Source organism: Anas platyrhynchos, chromosome 3, assembly GCF_047663525.1.
Source record: "Anas platyrhynchos isolate ZD024472 breed Pekin duck chromosome 3, IASCAAS_PekinDuck_T2T, whole genome shotgun sequence".
Taxonomy (NCBI): domain Eukaryota; kingdom Metazoa; phylum Chordata; class Aves; order Anseriformes; family Anatidae; genus Anas; species Anas platyrhynchos.
In genome coordinates, this window is record NC_092589.1 from 79,521,962 (window position 1) to 79,540,795 (window position 18,834).

Here is an 18,834-nt window from a genome sequence, read left to right on the forward strand (position 1 = left end):
GTTAGTACAGTTATTTGACTGACATCATCAAAAGCGAGGCAAAGTAACTTCAACAGTAGTACCATAATGATTTAGCTATGTTGCTTACTGTACACAGGAAAGTCAAACAAGAGTCCACATGAATTCATTCTGACTCTGACCACTTGCAAGGATTTTGTGTGTAACAGCTTAAAAAAAGGCAAAATACTGTTTGTGAAATCTCAGTCAGAGTCATGGGAATGACTAGCAACAATCAACAATCTTTAGATCCGGCTCTTGTTGAGAACTACAAAAAGAAAAAAAATGGCATTAGACCTACAAAATAATGATCAAAGACTGTAGTACACTTAGAATGTTTTCTTTTATTTTAAATATACCTATTACAATAATTTGTTAGGCTTATATAGAGCACTATTATTTACATAATTCAGTGTTTATCCTTTGGGGTGAATTCCAGTGCTCAATAAATAAGAGTCAGTGAGCTGCTTGTTAACCATGTCAGGATCAGAGTTCAGAAAGATTAATTTCACATAAATGATGAAAGTCCTTGAAATGGTTACAGTTACCTATGGTTTCATACAGTAGGTATCTTCTGACTGCAGTCAAATTGTGTTTAAAATTCTGACCATAGTTATACATAATTAGAACAAAGATTAACAACAACATCAAATTAAAAATATACGGAAAAACATCAGTGGTTAAACCTCTACATTTTTCAGATGCATCTCAGGGTGACGATATTGTTCGAAGGTAACAAAGAAACAGTTTGGTAGAATTCCTGTTATAAAACATCATGGGGCAAAATATACAGTCACTAACAAATAAAAAATACAGCTTTTTACAATATTTCCTTTTGACATGGCATCTTAAAATGTGCCTGCAGATAAGAATGGTTTTCATTCTTTTATTAAAATTAAGTTTTCCATAGTTACTATTTCTTACACATGAATTATGCATTATGTATGCTATTTAAAACATATAAAAGATTAAGTTGTCAGTACAAGAAATATTATTAGTTGAGAACATGAATAAAGGGTTCATATCAGATCCCATTCAATGTTATGTGTGTAAGCTCAAATAAACAAGAAAGGAACTTTGGTCCTGATCTTTCACTAGGAGAGTAAATGTCCCATGTTTCTACATAGAGAACTTACTATCTTTACAGAGATTGTGCCAGTCCTGAGTGCAATCCCATGATCCGTGCCCAAAGTGGGTTTGAATCAGGACAAGCAGCTTTAGGGTTTTTCTCCTAATTCTTGTCAATATGTTTTGGAGGTCAAGTCTATGGCACATCATGCAAGTGGCTGAATATCTATGACATTCAGCTATGGCACCCAGTATTGTTTCTCCAACAGAGAGAAAGATAGGGAAATGCAGCTCATAACTACCAGGCATTTATCCTAGCAAATGTAGCATTATCATCATTATCATGGACCAAAAACCATTGTTTATTGACAGTATGCCTGTTTGTTCAACAAAACATTTTGAATTTCAGCAGCATTATAGCTTTGCAGAGAATAGTTTCTGAAGTACCTTGTTACAGTTTTGAACATCTGGCACATTTAAGACACCCACCCAGCTATTTAAACAATATTTTAAAGCAAAATTAATGTTTGATATAAAATAACAGTTGTGTTGTAAATGTGGAAAAATAGCCTACAAAAAATAAGTATAAAAGTGATATCAGATTTATGAATATGTTTCATATATAAACAAGTCCAGGTGACTAGTCTGTGTGTTAGAAATGGCCCTTGACAGGCTGTGTCACAACAGTACATCACATTTTTCACAGTTTACATTAACACAGTTAGATTCACTATATGATGACACCTTATATAAGAAAAATAGTATTTTACAAACTATACATTTGGCATCTATTTTTAGATTTTTTTTCTGTTTCTTTGTCAGTTCCTTTTTTTTTTCTTTTTCCCTCTTTTTTTTTTTTATTTTCTTATAAAATAGTGCAAAATTACAGTGCATTAATAGAAGATTTTGCAAATCCTAATAAAAAGACATACATAACTTTTTATTTTATTTTTAAATTATTATTATTATTATTCACTGGAAGCAGTTTGGCACATTAGAATTTTGTATAGATGGAAAATCTTCTCATTTTGTTGTCTTCAGGATATCCACTGAATCCTTGAAACATTAACCTGCACCAAGGGAGTTAACTTTCCATACTTTTTAATCTCATTTAACATATGCATTACAAAAGGAAACAGCAAAGGAAAATACAGATTTTGTGGTTAAATTATTTACCGAACAGCATACATATATCAGACTGGCTTTTCATACCATGTTATAAGGAAAAGGAATATTTTCATTTGGTGACAGCTAAGTGGTTAGTTACAGCTTCAAGGCTCTATAGGAAATTTATCCCAATTTCAAAGCATTAGTTTATGGTATATCTTTCACATTTTGCTGTCGTGCATGTCCTTGTATATAGATCCAAACTGTCTGTATCAAGTCAGGGGAACAGGGTTTCATGAAAGCCTGTTTTATGCTGGACTAATTCATATATAGAATAACCAACAATTGCTTTCCCTGCCAATTTGCAATGATTAGATTATTTTTTTTTTTACTAATTATTTACTTAGGAATGTTAATGAAGAGTTCCCCCAGGTATGAATACTTCATTTGTACAGACAAGCACTATACTTCAAAGAAATGCCAATACTCTTGAAGACAACAGAGACTTCTGTGTAATCACAAACAGGTGTGGTGCAGGCTGCAGGACTGGGAGCACCCTAGGTCACTCTGTGCACTGAGAAATGCACAAAGATGTCATATGAGTTCAGTTCACATGACTTCAGTTCTTTACCTCCTTAGCTAAAAGTAGGAATGAGAAGCCTGGTCGAGATCATAGTATCACCTGCTAGAGGTTCCCAAATAGCCACCTGCACCAACCTACTCATAATTCAGGCAATTAACCCAGAGGTGAAAGGCTCTGACATGTGACCAAATCTCTGAACTCTTCACTGCACAGAAACTATTGGGTTCAGTAAATTGCATGGGGAATATGGCAACATAAAGGTTTCTCAATTAAATAGCTTTCCAATAGAGTAATTAAGTGACTTTTTCCAATACAAAAACCACAGGATGATGTCTCTAGGACTAATTATTTCTCATGAGTTTATGGTTTTATTATCTGTATCACTCTGTGGCATTTGTGCCATGAATTAAAATTACTACTGCATGGTTTATTTAATCAATTTCTTGGCATTCCTGTACTTTTTATGAACATATCTAACCAGTATGAATGTTACACTGATTCTTTGAAGTTAGAATGGGCTGTAGCACTAGAACCATTTATTCATATATTATAAGGAAAACATCCACAAATAAGAAGGTTGCTTTTTACCCCAGCCATTCCACTCTGGGCTCATCCTGTATGAATGTTTGGGAATGTCCCATTTGGGAATGTCCCATATCAGCTACTGACTTCGGTGGAATATTTGCCTGAGCAAGGAGTAAAAGATGAAGCTTAAACAACCATTTTGAATGAATTGTATTTGTATTGATTGTGGTCTAACATCCAAAAAAAACACTTATATCAGAAAAACAAAACAACAAACAAGAAAGTAGAATTGTCACCCATTGTTAATAAGAATACCCACCAACTGTTAGATAAACAAGTACTTCACCTAGATTCTCTTCTCAATAATTTACTGGTTTGGATGAAGGAAGCACTTGAATATTTGACTAACTTCCACCATTAGATTTAAAGAGGTCAGAAGCCTCCCTGTGTGCGCAGACACACTTGTGTTCTCTGTCTCTCCCAGGCTGTCGACCTCTAGTTCCTAAAACTCTAGTTTAGTATAAATCAGTAGTCCAATTAATTTACTTACAACTCAGTTGTTTCTGGTTGTATGCTTCTCTAAGATGAAGAATGCAAACATTTCCTCAACAGTGGGAATAAAACCATGTGCTGTTTTTCAATTATATGCCTTTTCTTATCCTCAGAAAGAAAATAAGAAGTAAATCAGGGGTTCACATTTAGATGTTCAAATAGCATTTGGACAATACTCTTAGATACATGGTTTAACTCCTAGGTTGCCCTGTGTGGAGTCAGGAGTTGGACTTGATGATCTTCATGGGTCCCTACCAACTCAGGATATTCTATGATTGTTCTATGATTAGACTCATTGCCTCTAGGACGTACTTGGTCTGGGTCAAATGAAGCAGATGTGACCAGGTTTTATACTTTCTTCCTAGGAGAATATTCTAAATACCATCTCAGCAAGCCTCAGCTCCTCTCACCTCTGTATTCAACATCTAAGTGCACAGCACAGGGAGGTTGTAAGGTGGGGTGCCATACTGAGTGGAAGATATGAGGTGATGATGCACATGTTATATGCTGAAGCAGAAGAGTAGGGCCAACATCTGATGGATAAGCACTAAGCTAGAATTAGTCTGAAGAGTTTTCAGTTTGGAGTAGCCAGTTTACTCACAGAATAGACTCATGGATATTAAAAGGAAACACAAGGCCTATGCTATAGACTGTGCTCTCTGGCACCATTCCCAAAGACAGTAAAAAATATACTGTTAGAAGCCCCATTGCATTAAAGCACTTAAGATGATTTTAAATTTAAGCATGTGCTTGAGTCTCATGGTCATATGCATGTGCTTAAGGTCCTTTCTGAATGAGGTCCACAAAGCATTGTTGCATAAGTGCAGAAAGATTTATTTCAAAATCAAAAAAGAAAAGATAATAAGAATTCTTTATATCAAATAGGAAATATGATTAGCATACTGACAGACTTCAGTCTTCCACCCCGAATGTTATTTTTTATCTAATAAAAGAGATAATACAACGCTAACAGGAGTGTCATTTTTGAATAACCAGTAACAGTTTTTAGTTATTTAACTGATGCCTGATTAGAGAAAATTATATGGTCCTTTTCCTTTTCCTTTTCCTTTTCCTTTTCCTTTTCCTTTTCCTTTTCCTTTTCCTTTTCCTTTTCCTTTTCCTTTTCCTTTTCCTTTTCCTTTTCCTTTTCCTTTTCCTTTTCCTTTTCCTTTTCCTTTTCCTTTTCCTTCTTCAGTTCCAGGTTGAAAGTGAACATAAATAGCTAGAGCCAGTAACCATCTGTTTACTGTGATCAGCAGTGCCAGTTACACAGATAGTGCTCAGTCTGCATGAAATCCGCAGCCCCACATACATATTCTAGCTCTCTCGGTCTTTCATTTCATTTAATATATTTCTTAAAAAACAAATATGTTGCTGGTTCTTTCTTGCACAGTCTGTGGGCCTCGCTCAGGCTGCTTATTCATTGCAATCACAGCCACCTTGGATGATAAGAGGCATTCAAAGAAACTAGGAACCCGAATTTGCTAAGGAAGGGAGATCTCACATTGAGCATGAGCTGCTATAGTCATTGAGTGTTGGTGAAATGAAAGGAAAAGTCTTCTTTAGAAGGATCTGCTGCCAGTTTGTCTGACATCTCTTCACATTCAGTGGGAGAGCAATGCATCTGCTGTTAGCATTTTATCTGTTTTGGATCTTATTTTCCACACTGATTAAGACAGTATAATGTTGATAGTTCAGCATAGCACAGAGTGCCTAAGAACAACCAAACGAAGGTATAGTAAAAGAAAGAATAATGATTACTCTCTGTCTTCAATGACTGACGATGTAATATGTGACAAGTAAGCATGCTGCTGGGTTACTTGGCCGGCAAATAAAATGAACTGACTGGCTAAATAAAATTGTTAAGAAAATAGTAAGAATTGATGTGATTTCTCATCTTTAATTTCTCTTTTATTGTACAAGTATCTTCTTTTGACAGTGGTACCATGGCATAAATAATGCCTTGTTTTCCATTTTATCTAATTCCGTGTAATTTTTCTTTCCATAATTAATTGTTTATGCCCATTCTCCTTCACAGGGATTTACTATTTGAACCCATTACACTAATTGTTCATTTAGGATGGCACATAGAAAGCATAAACAGACTGGAATCAGTCTTCTGTTAGTTAGGTGTGTAGGTCCAGGCAGATTGCATTTTTGCATGCATGAAGTCCAGATAATTTACAACCATTTTTTCCATCATTTACCACCTAGGCTGGATATGTCTGAAGATGTTACAGCTTCTGTCAGCAAAGCTCTTTACATTCAGGACTGCTTAAGTCTTGACAATACATACACGTAGATCCCCTTAAAATCTTCATAAAATGACTGACTCACTTTTGTTCCAGACCACACACTTCAGGAATATCAGTGAGACATTAGGGCCATGTCTTGTGTTAGGATTTGATCATGATTCTTAGTCATTTCAATCTGGTTTAAATTTCTCCCGTTTTATTAATCTTTGAAATAATTCAAGTAATGCATCCTCAAGGCAAAGTATCTACACAAGCTTGTGTAGAGTTTTTGTGACAAGAATGACTGTTTCCAGTTCCAGCAAAAGACTGTCATGTACCTTAAAATTCAGCACAAGATTAGCCACGCTGACTGGATCCAGTGCTCACAGAAGTAACAATATTACTTACAGGCTTAACACGTAGCATATATTTCAAAACTTTCCAGTGTATACTCCTATTGATCTTTTTAGTAACGAGTAATATATATTCCCATCTCATCTCATTATTGTGCTTACTTGTTATTAATATAAGAATTTATCAGATGAATCTTGAAGCCAAGGAATTAGTCTCCTCTGACTAAGGCCTTGTAATGCCTAGCACACCTCCTGCTATCTGGAATGAGGAATGAAATAAGAGACAGTACATGTTCACCAATGGGTGAATATACTTCCACTGAGGTCAATGCAAAGAATTTTAAAATTCCAGCATCAAAGAAATCAGGTAATCTAGCCAAAGCAGTGCCATATTCAGCAGCTGAGAATTTCACAGCCCTGAAAACAAAAAGTATGAAGAAACAGAAAGGTTTTGTTCCTGTGGGTAATAGGCACATGCCTTCAAAATGATAGAAATATTATTCACATTACGACAATGTCAACACTGGTTTTAGAAGACTGGGTTTCCTTATATTGCATAAATTTGCAAGGTAAGCCCATCTTGTTTCCTACTGGAATGCTGGTGAATTTAGGAGGTTCACAGTATCTTGTAAATTAGTTTTTTAAGACAGCAATACACAGTATAAATAAATATCTAAATGGAGACATAGGGAGAACACAAGTGTTTCTATAAGATTTTCAGAGGAGTTTCTGAGTTTAGAAATGTAAGTATATTATTCTTACAGCCTTCCATGTTTCTGTTCCAGCCTGGGGTAAACAAAGTATCTCATAAATCACTTTATTGTTTGTTAATCATCACTTACAACTTGATTCATTATTGCAGCACACTTGTTGTCTGCAAGTTTAATCTTAAGTACTTATCAATTAAATTGCTCGATCAAGGTCTTCTACATCACATAACTAGAAGTTTTTCCAGTTAAACCGTTAGACTTTTTTCATTCTTTTCTGTATGTAGCTTCTTTTACCAGGCCTTACTTTAGTAGCAGGACATGTATTTGTTCACAGTAAATGAAAAGCATCTTACACCTTCATGTTTCAAGCTTTTTACATGTTATTTTCTTTTTCTTAGGGATAAGTCTCAAAAGTTTGAACTCAATGTTCATCTGTTAACTATTGAAACAATGTACTAATTTTACCGTGTGATGCTTACCAGTGAGTTTGTACCTTTTAACATTTCTTTTACAACTTTCTGTAGTTTAAATAAAAGATAACATAGTCAGAAAAGAATTCACATTTCTAGTATGATTTTAAAACATATCAAAATAGTAGACACAAGATTCTGAGAACTGACTGCAACTCAGTAGAAACTGTACTCTGTAATATTTTGACCTAAAAAACTAAGCTGATTGGTTTTCAGTTGGTACCAAAATATATCCGTATGTCCTACATCATTAAACTAACCTTGTACTATACACAGCAATCCAGAATTTAAGTCTTAGCTGTTGAAAGAAAAAAAGTAATAAAATCAAATAACACACATTAGAAACAGACATATTTTGAACAATCATGACAATCATCACATTTCTGTATTTGTTATCAGAGCAAATTTAATACTTAAAAACCTGTTTGTATATTCAGATTTTGAAAGCATCTACTGTTCTTAAGAATGCATTTGTTTATACCTGTCACACAAAATATTTTCAGAAAACAAAACTCATTAGCATAATGAGTTGAATGGTTGAATATGTCATCTTGATAACTTATTTACTGATTTTCAGCATATTTCTTTCAGAAAAGAAACTTGCTACTCAGCAAGTTGTCCAACTATAATTACAGTTCAACAGATCTTTACAGAATTTGAGAGAAATTTAACAATTAAAAACAAAAAAAACAAAAAAAAACAACAAAACAACAGAGAGAAATTTCTAGAATCTTTTAACAAGCTATTTCTTAAAGGTTACTATTACCAGCTAAATTCAGTGCATGAGTCTACGCGATCAAATGCCTATATTAAAATCCATTTACTTCTGTATCAATATATCACCAATTACAGCCCTGATTCAGGTAAACAATACTTGATACACCAGGAAAATTAAGGACATGCTGCATTTAAATGCATTCAAAAGTTGGATGAATCGGGCTTTGATCACTACGATTGTTCATCTTGTTTATATCTGGCTTCTCTACTCTTTGGAGGGTAACAAACGTATTACTAAAGTAACTCTAGGAGCTGTTTCTTCGGAAACTCATCCTTTTTAGAAACAGAGCGTCTGCTATTGTAATACCTTTTAAAAACTGTATTTCTACATTCTGCACCCTTAAAAAGGGGTGCAATTGATCACACTGAAATAATGACAGATATTGAACTTCACTGTGTTCCTAAAATATAAGATGACCCATAAAAAAGTTACTGTTTTTTAAAACATTACACACATTTCAGAATAGAACAGAAAATTATGTTCGTAAAATTCTCTATGGCATTTAAGAGTTGTGTCCTCATTTTCCAAATAGATTAAAAAGCAAATAAAATCTTTAAAAAAAAAGGAAAAAAACAAATGTTAAAAATCACCACTTTATGTGCAAGAATGAGGCATACTTCATAGACAATGTGAAAAATCTTGTTTAAAAATTATAGTAAACAATCAAATATTCTTCAGTGCACATAATTAGTATGTACATTATAATTTAAAACTGAGTATTGATGACTGCTGCTCATGATCTTTAAAATCTCTTACAAAATATAAATAGGACAGCCAAGAGAGGATAGCTGATAAACCATGACATAAGGTTTTCTCTTCCTTCTTTTCTTTTCTTATTCCTTTCCTCTCCACTTGGACTAAAGATCCTTCTGGCTTCTTCAAAAAAGTGCACACGTACGTGCGCACACACACACACATACACACACACACACATTAATTCCAAAACCATTTTTCTAAATTTCCAATTGACTTGTATTCCTGGTGTCTTTTCACATGATCACAAGCAAGACATGCATGTGATTCCCAAAACCTAGGAAGATGCACCGAGAAATCCTTCTTCCAGTTGAAATAACTAAGGTACATCTTGTTATTTTTGTCAAGCATTAGAAGATATTCTGCCAGCTCTCTTGGGGAGAGAAAATCTTCCACGTGTATGAAAGAATCTGATGGAATGTAATTCTCATAGTTTTCTCTGGAAGGGCCCAGTACAACTGGTACTGATCCAGCCAGAAGGGCATTGTAAAGTTTCTCAGTAATATAATCTTTGTGGATTGAATTTTCAAATGAAAGGTAGAATTTACAAGTAGAGATAGTTGGAATTAAGTTTTTATCATTGACGTAGTCTCCGAAGGCTTGCCCATAGGTATGGATTTCAATGTATTTGCTAAGCTCATTGTAATACTTGACTCGAGCATGCTCAGGATTCCAGTTACTTACAACCCAACACACCAAGTTTTCTTTACTTGGCACTTCATATGTAAAGGAACTTGTACCAACCATCATGAAGCCATAAGGCACCTGAATATCTGAATCACGCCGATAAGTCAGGGTCAGGTTAAAAAGGTGTTCAATGCCACTCTTTTGAGGAGTATGTGTTGGAGACTCCAAGTTCATCCAAATCCATTTCTGGAATGGTGGCCTGGCTTGCTGAGGTAAATTAGTCAGATCCCAGCTAATGTCCCTGTGATGAATGAGAACTGCGTGGGATTTGTTATATAGTGAGCGGTCAATAGTCAGATGGCACCCATGGATGTTGAACATTGTTTGGCAGGATGTTAGATCAAATGTCTGACCAAATGGCCAAACCCAGATCAAAATAGTAGTCTCATTAACATTATCAGTTTTGGAAGAAAAGAAGCTCTTCATTTTCAAAACTGAGCTGGCTGATTCTATAGGACCAGAGATCCAGCTGTTTGTCGGTTTAATATAAATTAGTATAAATGCCATGAAACAACCAAGGACAATGAAGATAATCAAAAATGGCCGGAAAATTCCTTTAGATGTCGATGTCATAATTTGTTCTGAGAAAAAAAAAAAAGAGAGAGAGAGAGAGGAAGAGAAAGAGAGAAAATAACATCAGATATTTAAATCATATATATATGTCTTGTTAATGCAATCATGTCTTGTTAATGCAATCAGACATCAGACCCCAAAACGGACAAATTTTGATATCATTGACCTATAATCTCAGAAACTTCTCCTAAGTAGAGAAGGTATGTTGTGGGTGCCCCATCCCTGAAAGTGTTCAAGGCAGATTGGATGGTGCTTTGAACAATGTGGACTAGTGGGAGGTATCCCTGCCCATGATAGGGAGGTTGGAACTAGATGATCTTTAAGGTCCCTTACAACCCAAGCCATTCTGCACTTCCATGATTCCATGAATCCATTTTCCTATGAATCTATGTGATCTTGCACAGCATTCATGGCAAAATTTTGGATAATGGCATATTTCTCCTCTTCACATTAGAAGCTATTTGACATAAATTGAAAGTAGGGTTTTCATACATGTCATGCTTGATATATATCATATATATATATATATATATGTATGTCTTAATCATTGTATATCTTAAACAGTGTTTTTGCTTAAAACCTAGGCCAAGGATTTGAGACAAATGATTCTCTTTGATTCTCTTCTTGTGTGTCTGGGTGAAGGATAATATGATGCAGTTTTGGTCCATACATATTCATATGTATATATGTATGGAGGATACAGCTTTAGAGAAAAGAAAAAGGAAAGCACTGGAACTTTAATTCTGTTATCAATAAGACTGTCAGAAAATTAGCTTATGCCTGGTGGGTACATGGGTATGAACATTTGTGCCTTTTCCTGAGAACTCCAAGAACAGATAGGGAAGTAAAGCAGCAGTACAGGTTCTCAGCTCCCATATTCAGCGTCACAGTTCCCACATAAAGAAAAACAAACAGTAGTAAGTCCTTAAACATTTAGTTATGTTTTTATGCCACAGTCCTGTGGTTCTCAGGTTCTCAGCTCCCATATTCAGTGTTACATTTATTTTTTTTTTAATTAAAAAAAAAATCCCACACCTAAATATATATAAAATATCACTTTTAAAAAAAATAATCAGACAGAAAGCAAAAAAATAAATATATATATATATATATATTTTAAAATTTAAACCAGCTCATCTCATTTAACCTGTGAAATAAACAATTACATTCAGCACAAAGACATGGTAGAATGTTGTGAGTGTAAAAGATGATGCGTAAGCATAGCAGCACAGTTACAACAAAAAACATTTTCACATTCGTCATTTATGAAAGGGACACAGAGGGAATGTCATTCCTAGTTCTACACTACCACTATATCTTGAGGAAAATAATTTTCCACAATTTCTTCCCTATTTTGGAAGGTCAGATGGTCTTAATTTTCTGTTTTTAGGTACTGTAGGTTAACCTTGGCTGGTTGCTATGTGACCACCCAGCTGCACTCTCAATCCTTCTCCTAAGCAGGACAGGGGCAGAAATTAAGACGGAAAAGCTCACTGAGGTAAGGATAGGAAGATCACTTCTCAATTACTGTAATGGGACAATAAAACAGACTCACTCTGGGGAAAATTAATCTGATTCATTGCCAATGAAAATAGATTTGGATAGTGAGACCCCTCCAAAGGGAGCAGAAGGGATTGTTAATGGGGACTGAGGTCAGTCTATAACAGCTCCACCACACCACTCCTTCCTCGCACTTTTCCCCTATTCCAGTATATGGGCTGTAGTCTTTCTATAAAAAAACGCTGGTCCAGAATGGGGTTTTCCACAGATTGCAGTGTGGATATCTGCTCCATCATGGCCCTCTCCATGGACTAGGGGGAAATCTTTGCTTTGGTGCCTGAAGCATCTTCACTTCTTCTCTGACTTTGGTGTTCATGGGGCTGTTTTTTTTTTTTTTTTTTTTTTTTTTTTCTCTCATTCCTCACTGTCTGTCTAGTGTATTTGCCTTTCTTAAACACACTTTTTCCTAGGCACTGCCATCCTGGCTGCTGGCACCAGCTGTGCCCAGTGGCAGGGTCAGTGGAATTGGCTGGAGTCCAGCATGGGGCAGCCCCAGCCCCTGCTCACAGAGGAGCCCTGTAGCCCTCCTACCCTACGAGTGCCTGGACGTGGACAGCCAGTAGAGATTTTTAAAATCTTTTGGTGTGTTTAGTCTGACTCCTTTGTCTCGTCCTCTTCTTTTGGACATAGATTAGCAAGTCCTCTATGCTTTCAAGCAAAATGATCCTGACAGGAGTAAAGGGGAGGAATGTTTGTGTCCATAACTTTTCCACTTCTTTTCATCAGCTCAAGTTCCTCTGAAGGAAATTTGTGGTTTTACAGCTACATCACACTGGCTTTTTTTTTTTTTTTTTTTTTTTTTTTTTTTTTTTCCAGCTTATGTTGATTTTTGCTTGAAATACATCTAGAGGGCAGTTTATGACCCACAAGAGCAGAAGGTTCTTTCCCTGCCTTTCTATAATGACAGTCTGAGCAGGGTCTCTGAGGAATAAGGGATTTAGGTTGAACAGCTCTAGGAGATGAAACTCAAGTTAAAAACAAGGGGCTGAACCAATCTTTATGTGACTGTTCTTAGTTTCTCTGCTATTGAAACCAACACAGCTTTTCACATAAGAGCTAGTGTGAGCTGAGTTTGAAGGATAGTTTGGGAAAGGTGTCTATTCACAGAGACTGATCATTTTCTGGAGACTGAAATGGCCGGCAAATCAGAAAAGTACTTTAACATTGTGCCTTGTAATGCAGTCACCCTCCGGTTAAAAGCTCACAAGGCTTTCATTGCAGGGATTATCTTACACCAAACTCATCTGCTAACTAATGAACCCCCCTGTATCATCACAAGACAATTTCTGCTACATAGGAAAGAGTCAAATATTATTTATTCTGTTCTCTGCAAGAAATTATAGTGTATTCACGGTGCAGTATTTGTGTAGGAAGTTTTGAACTATAATGTCAATGTGAGGATAAACACTTGCTGCTCCAGAATACCAACATTAACTTCTCACGACACTAAAAAAGTAAATTAACCTATTTTCTGTCCTCCAAATCTGTTTCCTCACATTGTTTTGGTGCCCTCTACTTATGTGCCCCCTACTGATGCGGGACCGTGGTTCTTAGAATTTACCTTTCACTGAAACACTAGCTCACAGACAGGAAAGTACTGTCTGGTTTTACATCCTTTGGGTTCAGAGAACTAGCCATTCATTACACAGACTCAAACATCTATTAGGAAGCTACTGCTAACAGGATTGTGGAAAAATGTTACAAAAGTAAGATGTTAAAACCTGGAATGAGAGGTTTGCAAGGAAGCAGAAGCCTAGAGCAGAATTCTAGCAATACCACTTGCTTATACTCCAAGGAGCTGACAGGATTTTGTGGTAACTGCAGTAATAACTATTAAGATATTCACTGGGAATAGCAATATTTTTTTTTGCAGAATGAAGTGTTAACCTCAGAAGCAATAACTTCTGCCTTCCTTAAAGCAGACTGAAGAACCAGCAAACTCTGCCTTCATGGCTTTTGGGACCCTTAGTTCTATATACAGGGAGGCAGTAGCACAGTGAAAACATACAGCAAGCACCTGTCAACAAATAGTATTTTCTTGCGAAGTAGCTTTTCTATAATGCTAGGATATTAAGATTGGTTCCTTTGTTTGCCCACTAGAATTTATGGAAGATTTATTTTTCACAATGTTCTTCAAAATGCGTTTTCCATATTTAACATTTCCTTCTTCCTTTTTGTGCCTAAGGTAACTACCAATCTCCTGCTGTAGCTCTCACATAAAGGTGACGGACACTAAGGAGACATTCATTACAAGACATCCAGCCAAATAACCTTAGCTCACCCTTCCTCTTTCATGGCTTTCCTTCCACCACGGAAGCACAAATTTCCTTTTTGCAGATCCCCTCCCCCATCAACCTCTGGCATGCCAGCCTCTGAAAAGAAAACTTTGTCAAAGAAATGTGTTTACTGAGACTATTGCCAACTGGAAGAATTCATTACCTTTGATAGTTTCATTATAAAGTACATTTCTGAGTGTTGTGACATAGCGAGTATCTTCTAGGTGCTTTTTTTCCTAGTTGAAAGTATAATATCTCATCAGTACAAGGCTATTTTTCTCAGTACAAAACTTAAAACTTTAAAGTGCAAAATTTGGCACTACATCTGCAAGCAACTCCACGTAGTAGCAACACAACCAAGGAGATAGTAGCAGGGTACTAGCAACATTAACCCTAAGTACACCAGGCAAGGCTTGCAAAAAATATATCTATTGTGTGAATGCATCATGTTCACAAAGAAATAAAATGGAAATTTAAAGGAACTGTTTTATCATGGCTCCTTTGCAATGGTGATTTCTTAGTTACTCCAGAAAGGATATATATATATATATTTCTGATATGCAACACTGCAGGAGGGAGAAAAAAAGGTAACCTTCCTGGTCAATAATATCAGTATCTGTTTTTCTGGCATATCTTTATGCTAGCTTCACTGGCATACTATCAAAGTCTTCCCAGTAACCCAAATATATAACTACTTGCAGAAGTATAACTGTCATTACTAGTCTAGTACTGAGATCTTCCAAAGGCTTAGTGTCAAGGTCAGTCCTATGATTTTTATAATCCAAACAAGCTGGCCACTGCATCCATCAAAAAAAAAAATGTCAGCACTGGCAGTCACTGCAAATCTCCTAGAAGAGCTAAGATGGCTTTCTGGAGAATTTGAAAGTGTGAGGGAACGTTTTGTTTCCAAGGGTGGAAAGGGACATTGAGGACAGTATTTTAAAATTAAGCTGGAGCAAAGGGACAGTGTTATTTTTGAAGTCATGGACACTGAATAATGAATAAAGAACTCTTGTTACTTTTCTTGCCTTACTTAAAATCCTGAATTGTTCAGGGCTAATTCTTATCTTTATCAGCATTTGGTTTCAGGAGAACTCAAGAAGAAATACTTTAAAGCCTCTGGTGATCACTCCTGGGATCAGATTGGGCATCTCTGGCACAGAGGATTTATCAAAAGTGAGAAGCAGAAGGAGAACACTGAGGCAAACAGACATGTCAGAGATGGGCCCATCTACAAGCAGATAGTATCTATGGAGATACTCTGGAAATATTAAAAGAACAGTTGAATGCAGTGGGAACTGATACGAATCTCATGCAAACAAACATTACTGTTGGAAAGAACATTCCTTTGAAATTCCTTTCCCTGTCCTCTGGCATATTGTAGCAGCCCCAGCCGTGACATATCTACCTTTATGCTAAAGGTGGTGTTGTCTTAGACCAAACTTACAGTTAGCTGGAGGTTTTTTCACCTGCAGTATTAAAAGAAAATATATTGCTTCAGGCTAGCTTGAGTTTATCTTTCTATCTCCAAGTCATTAATGTGTGGACATGCCCCAAACTACTTTTGCTTCAGTTCTCTGAGACAAAAATTTTTTTTTTTGATGGAATTAACTCTTACTGCTCCCAGTTATGCCTTTTTAGCAACTGGAGTAGTAGATTTTTTCCTTGCATGGGCTTGTTTCCATTCTTTTCCACACCTGTCCCACAGATTTCTGAAAGCAGCCCAGTCTGAATAGACTCATCGGAGCTACATAGAGTTAAAGGTTTTCAGGCTGAAAGTTGAATGAGCTGCTAATCTCAGGCTGTGTATTTTGATTCTATAGTTGTTTGCACCATTCTTTTTCTTCCCTTCTCCACCTCTTTTGTTTTTGGGATATTTGTTCAATTCCTCAGATTCCAGTTTTGTGTGTTTGCACTTTGAGGACAATATAGAATGTTTTTATTCAACAGTGGTAATTTTTATTATTATGAACAGTTTTAGAAAAATAATCTAAGAGGACAGGTAGCATAATTAAGACATTGTTTAGGGAAGGTGCTGAAGCAATCACTGGAGACTGTTAAGAACAGGTTAGACAAGCATCACTCAGCAAGGAGAGATTAGATTCTCTCAGGTCCTGGGGCTGGGCTAGATGACCTCTTTTGATTCCTTCCAGCCTTATGGTCAGTGATGATATTAATCACAGATTGTTGTAAAAAGTACCTAACAAAAATGCATCCCGACAGCCTAAAACTGCAGAAAATTGCTGAATAAATTAGTAAAAAAAAAAAAAAATCTCATCTTGAAACCTTTCTTGCAGTCTATGAAACAGCAATACTGCATAGTGAAAATGTAAAGGAAACTGAAAAATCTAGTGCACAACAACGACAACAACAACAAAAGTCCCCGTTTTCAAAGGCAAAACAGAGAGCTTCCTGTCAATTGCTGGCTGAGGTACTGCTGCTTTTTTGAGAATCTCTGAATCTTCTCCTCTCAGGCCTTGGTGAGTAACACCCTATTCTCATCTCCATTCTCCCAATTGCTGTGCAACACACAGAATGCTGCAATGGCTCAGCAGCCTTCAGTGTTCCCGTGTGATTGCCATCTATCCTCTCCTTCTCCTGGTGGCACTCACATACTGTCACTCCCCAGCTGCTGAGGCAGCAGCTCAGTGGTTCCTTTCTGCAATCCGACGCTACAGCAGACAGCCTTAGCCAGGGATGCAGGTTCTTTTGTAATAACAGAGGGAAGCAGCTACAGCATTGCTCTCCATACTGGACAGATCCTACTTCCACGCCCCACTGCCACATATTTGAAAAGGAAAAAGAAAAGAATTACCTGAAAATCCTATCCAAGGAACTTTTTTTCCAGCCAATACAGCAGTAGCATCAGGACACCCCACTTCACACTGTAGCTCTATCTCTTTCTATTTATGAACTCTAAGGGAACATAAGAGTGTTGTTTGTTCCCTGCCTTGCACAACTGGAAAATTCATGCATGCAGAGCTTTAAGAAACATCAGCAGCATTGCCAGGCTTGGTAACATGCAGAGACAGTAACTTTTTACCTTAATGACCATGTTGGCTTGTCCACGTCAAAGCTAGTTTACAACTGATAACATTCTGTGAAGGGAGTGGTGGCTTTCCATACAGTGCTGACTACAGAAAAGGCAGTTCTTTACCACCATAACTTACAAGCCAAGTTTATCCACCTCCCCAGGAAAGTACTTTTTGTCTTCCTGAAGATAAAACTCCCCCTAGTTATACAGTACAATCCAGTCTTCTTTCAAAAGCACTGAAAATGCTCTGCACCAAATGAAGCTGTTAAAAAAAAAAGCACCCCCAGAAACAGGTAAGGTGGTTTCTTTCTCCCTTCTTTCCATGTAGTTTGGGGACAGCAAATTGCTGTTCTCACTGATGGTGCCAGAACTGCAGAAAGAGCTGTTCAGTAGCTTTGCGGATGGCTTGTAAAACTGCAGCCAACCAGATGAAATATGGAAAACATATCTACACAAGGTATGAGTTTGTGATGGCCACCAGCCTACCAGAAAGCCCTAGTTAACTCACAGTAGCTGTGAAAATGGTGTAAATTAAGTCAAAAAGAGATGGGATGTAAAGTGGAAAATGAAGAATCATAGGCTTTGCTGTGTATGTGTGCTAAACTGCACATCCCAGAATCACGGTTGCTTCTGACCAATTTCCTAGTATATAATTCCTTAGTACAATGGAAAAAAATGCCTCTCCATGCAAAGCAGACAAATCAGGGTCAGGAAAAAGTGGAAAATGCCTGCTTATAATAGTGAACATTTACTAGGGGACATTACTTCTGTGGCAAAGCAAGGCTTTTGGAGCTCTAAGCACCAGCTGTTTGCGTAGATATGATTAGAGGCTGTGTGCAGCCTCTTACACTGCTGAATCTTGCTGCATAGGCAAGCTTGAAAATTTTAATTGGGATTTAATGCTGTTCTTTTTGCAGATACAACTGCAAAGATCTGGAGGATTGTGCCAGTGGCAGCATAACTTCTGAGACAGCTCTGTAGCCTAGAAAGAAAGCCTGAGAGGCCTCTAAAATTTCCCATAAAATCCTCATAATTTGAGCTCTTCTTAACATTTCAGTTCTCTGCCTGCCTAGCACCTTTTTCTTAAGAAACTCATAAATACTCTGGCTTTTGGATCTGTACTGATATCAGTATTTTAGGATGCAAATTGATGGTCTTGCTTTAATTTACAAATCCTAAACTGTTAAGAATGCTAGTTGCTGGAGAGAAAACTGCACTTGAGAGAGAAGGGGGCAACTGAAGTGCTCACATCCGTTGTAATCAGCTCTATGGCTGAAAGGGAAAAAGACATTTACTTATAAAGTCAGAATAAAAATGCAGAAGAGAGCTGATGATTTATAGGTTGTCAACAGGATTCGGCAATGACCAAGAGTCCTTATCCAGATTCTGTAACTTCTTGTCCACACTGCTCTTGCTTTCTTAAAAGAGACTCAGTAAGTCAAAGGCTGAGGTTAAAGTCAGTGTATATAAAATACAAATCCTTCGTATCCTAAGATACTGAGTGCCAAAAATGATCGTCACTTATTTTCTGTATTGAAAAAATGTACTTCAAGTAAGTGAGCACTTATAAGTGC

General features: G+C 36.7%; 1 protein-coding gene across 2 annotated transcripts in view; it reads right to left on the reverse strand.

Annotated features, from left to right (window-relative positions):
- Positions 1–321: 321 nt before the first annotated feature.
- FUT9 (fucosyltransferase 9) overlaps positions 322–18,834 on the reverse strand; it is a 110,411-nt gene continuing 91,898 nt past the window's right edge. For both annotated transcript variants that reach the window (XM_038177181.2, XM_005021355.6), the window contains one exon: positions 322–10,398. In XM_038177181.2, the coding sequence (XP_038033109.1) occupies positions 9,311–10,398 (1,088 nt within the window). In that variant the 3' untranslated portion in view covers positions 322–9,310. The remainder of the gene's footprint in view (positions 10,399–18,834) is intronic.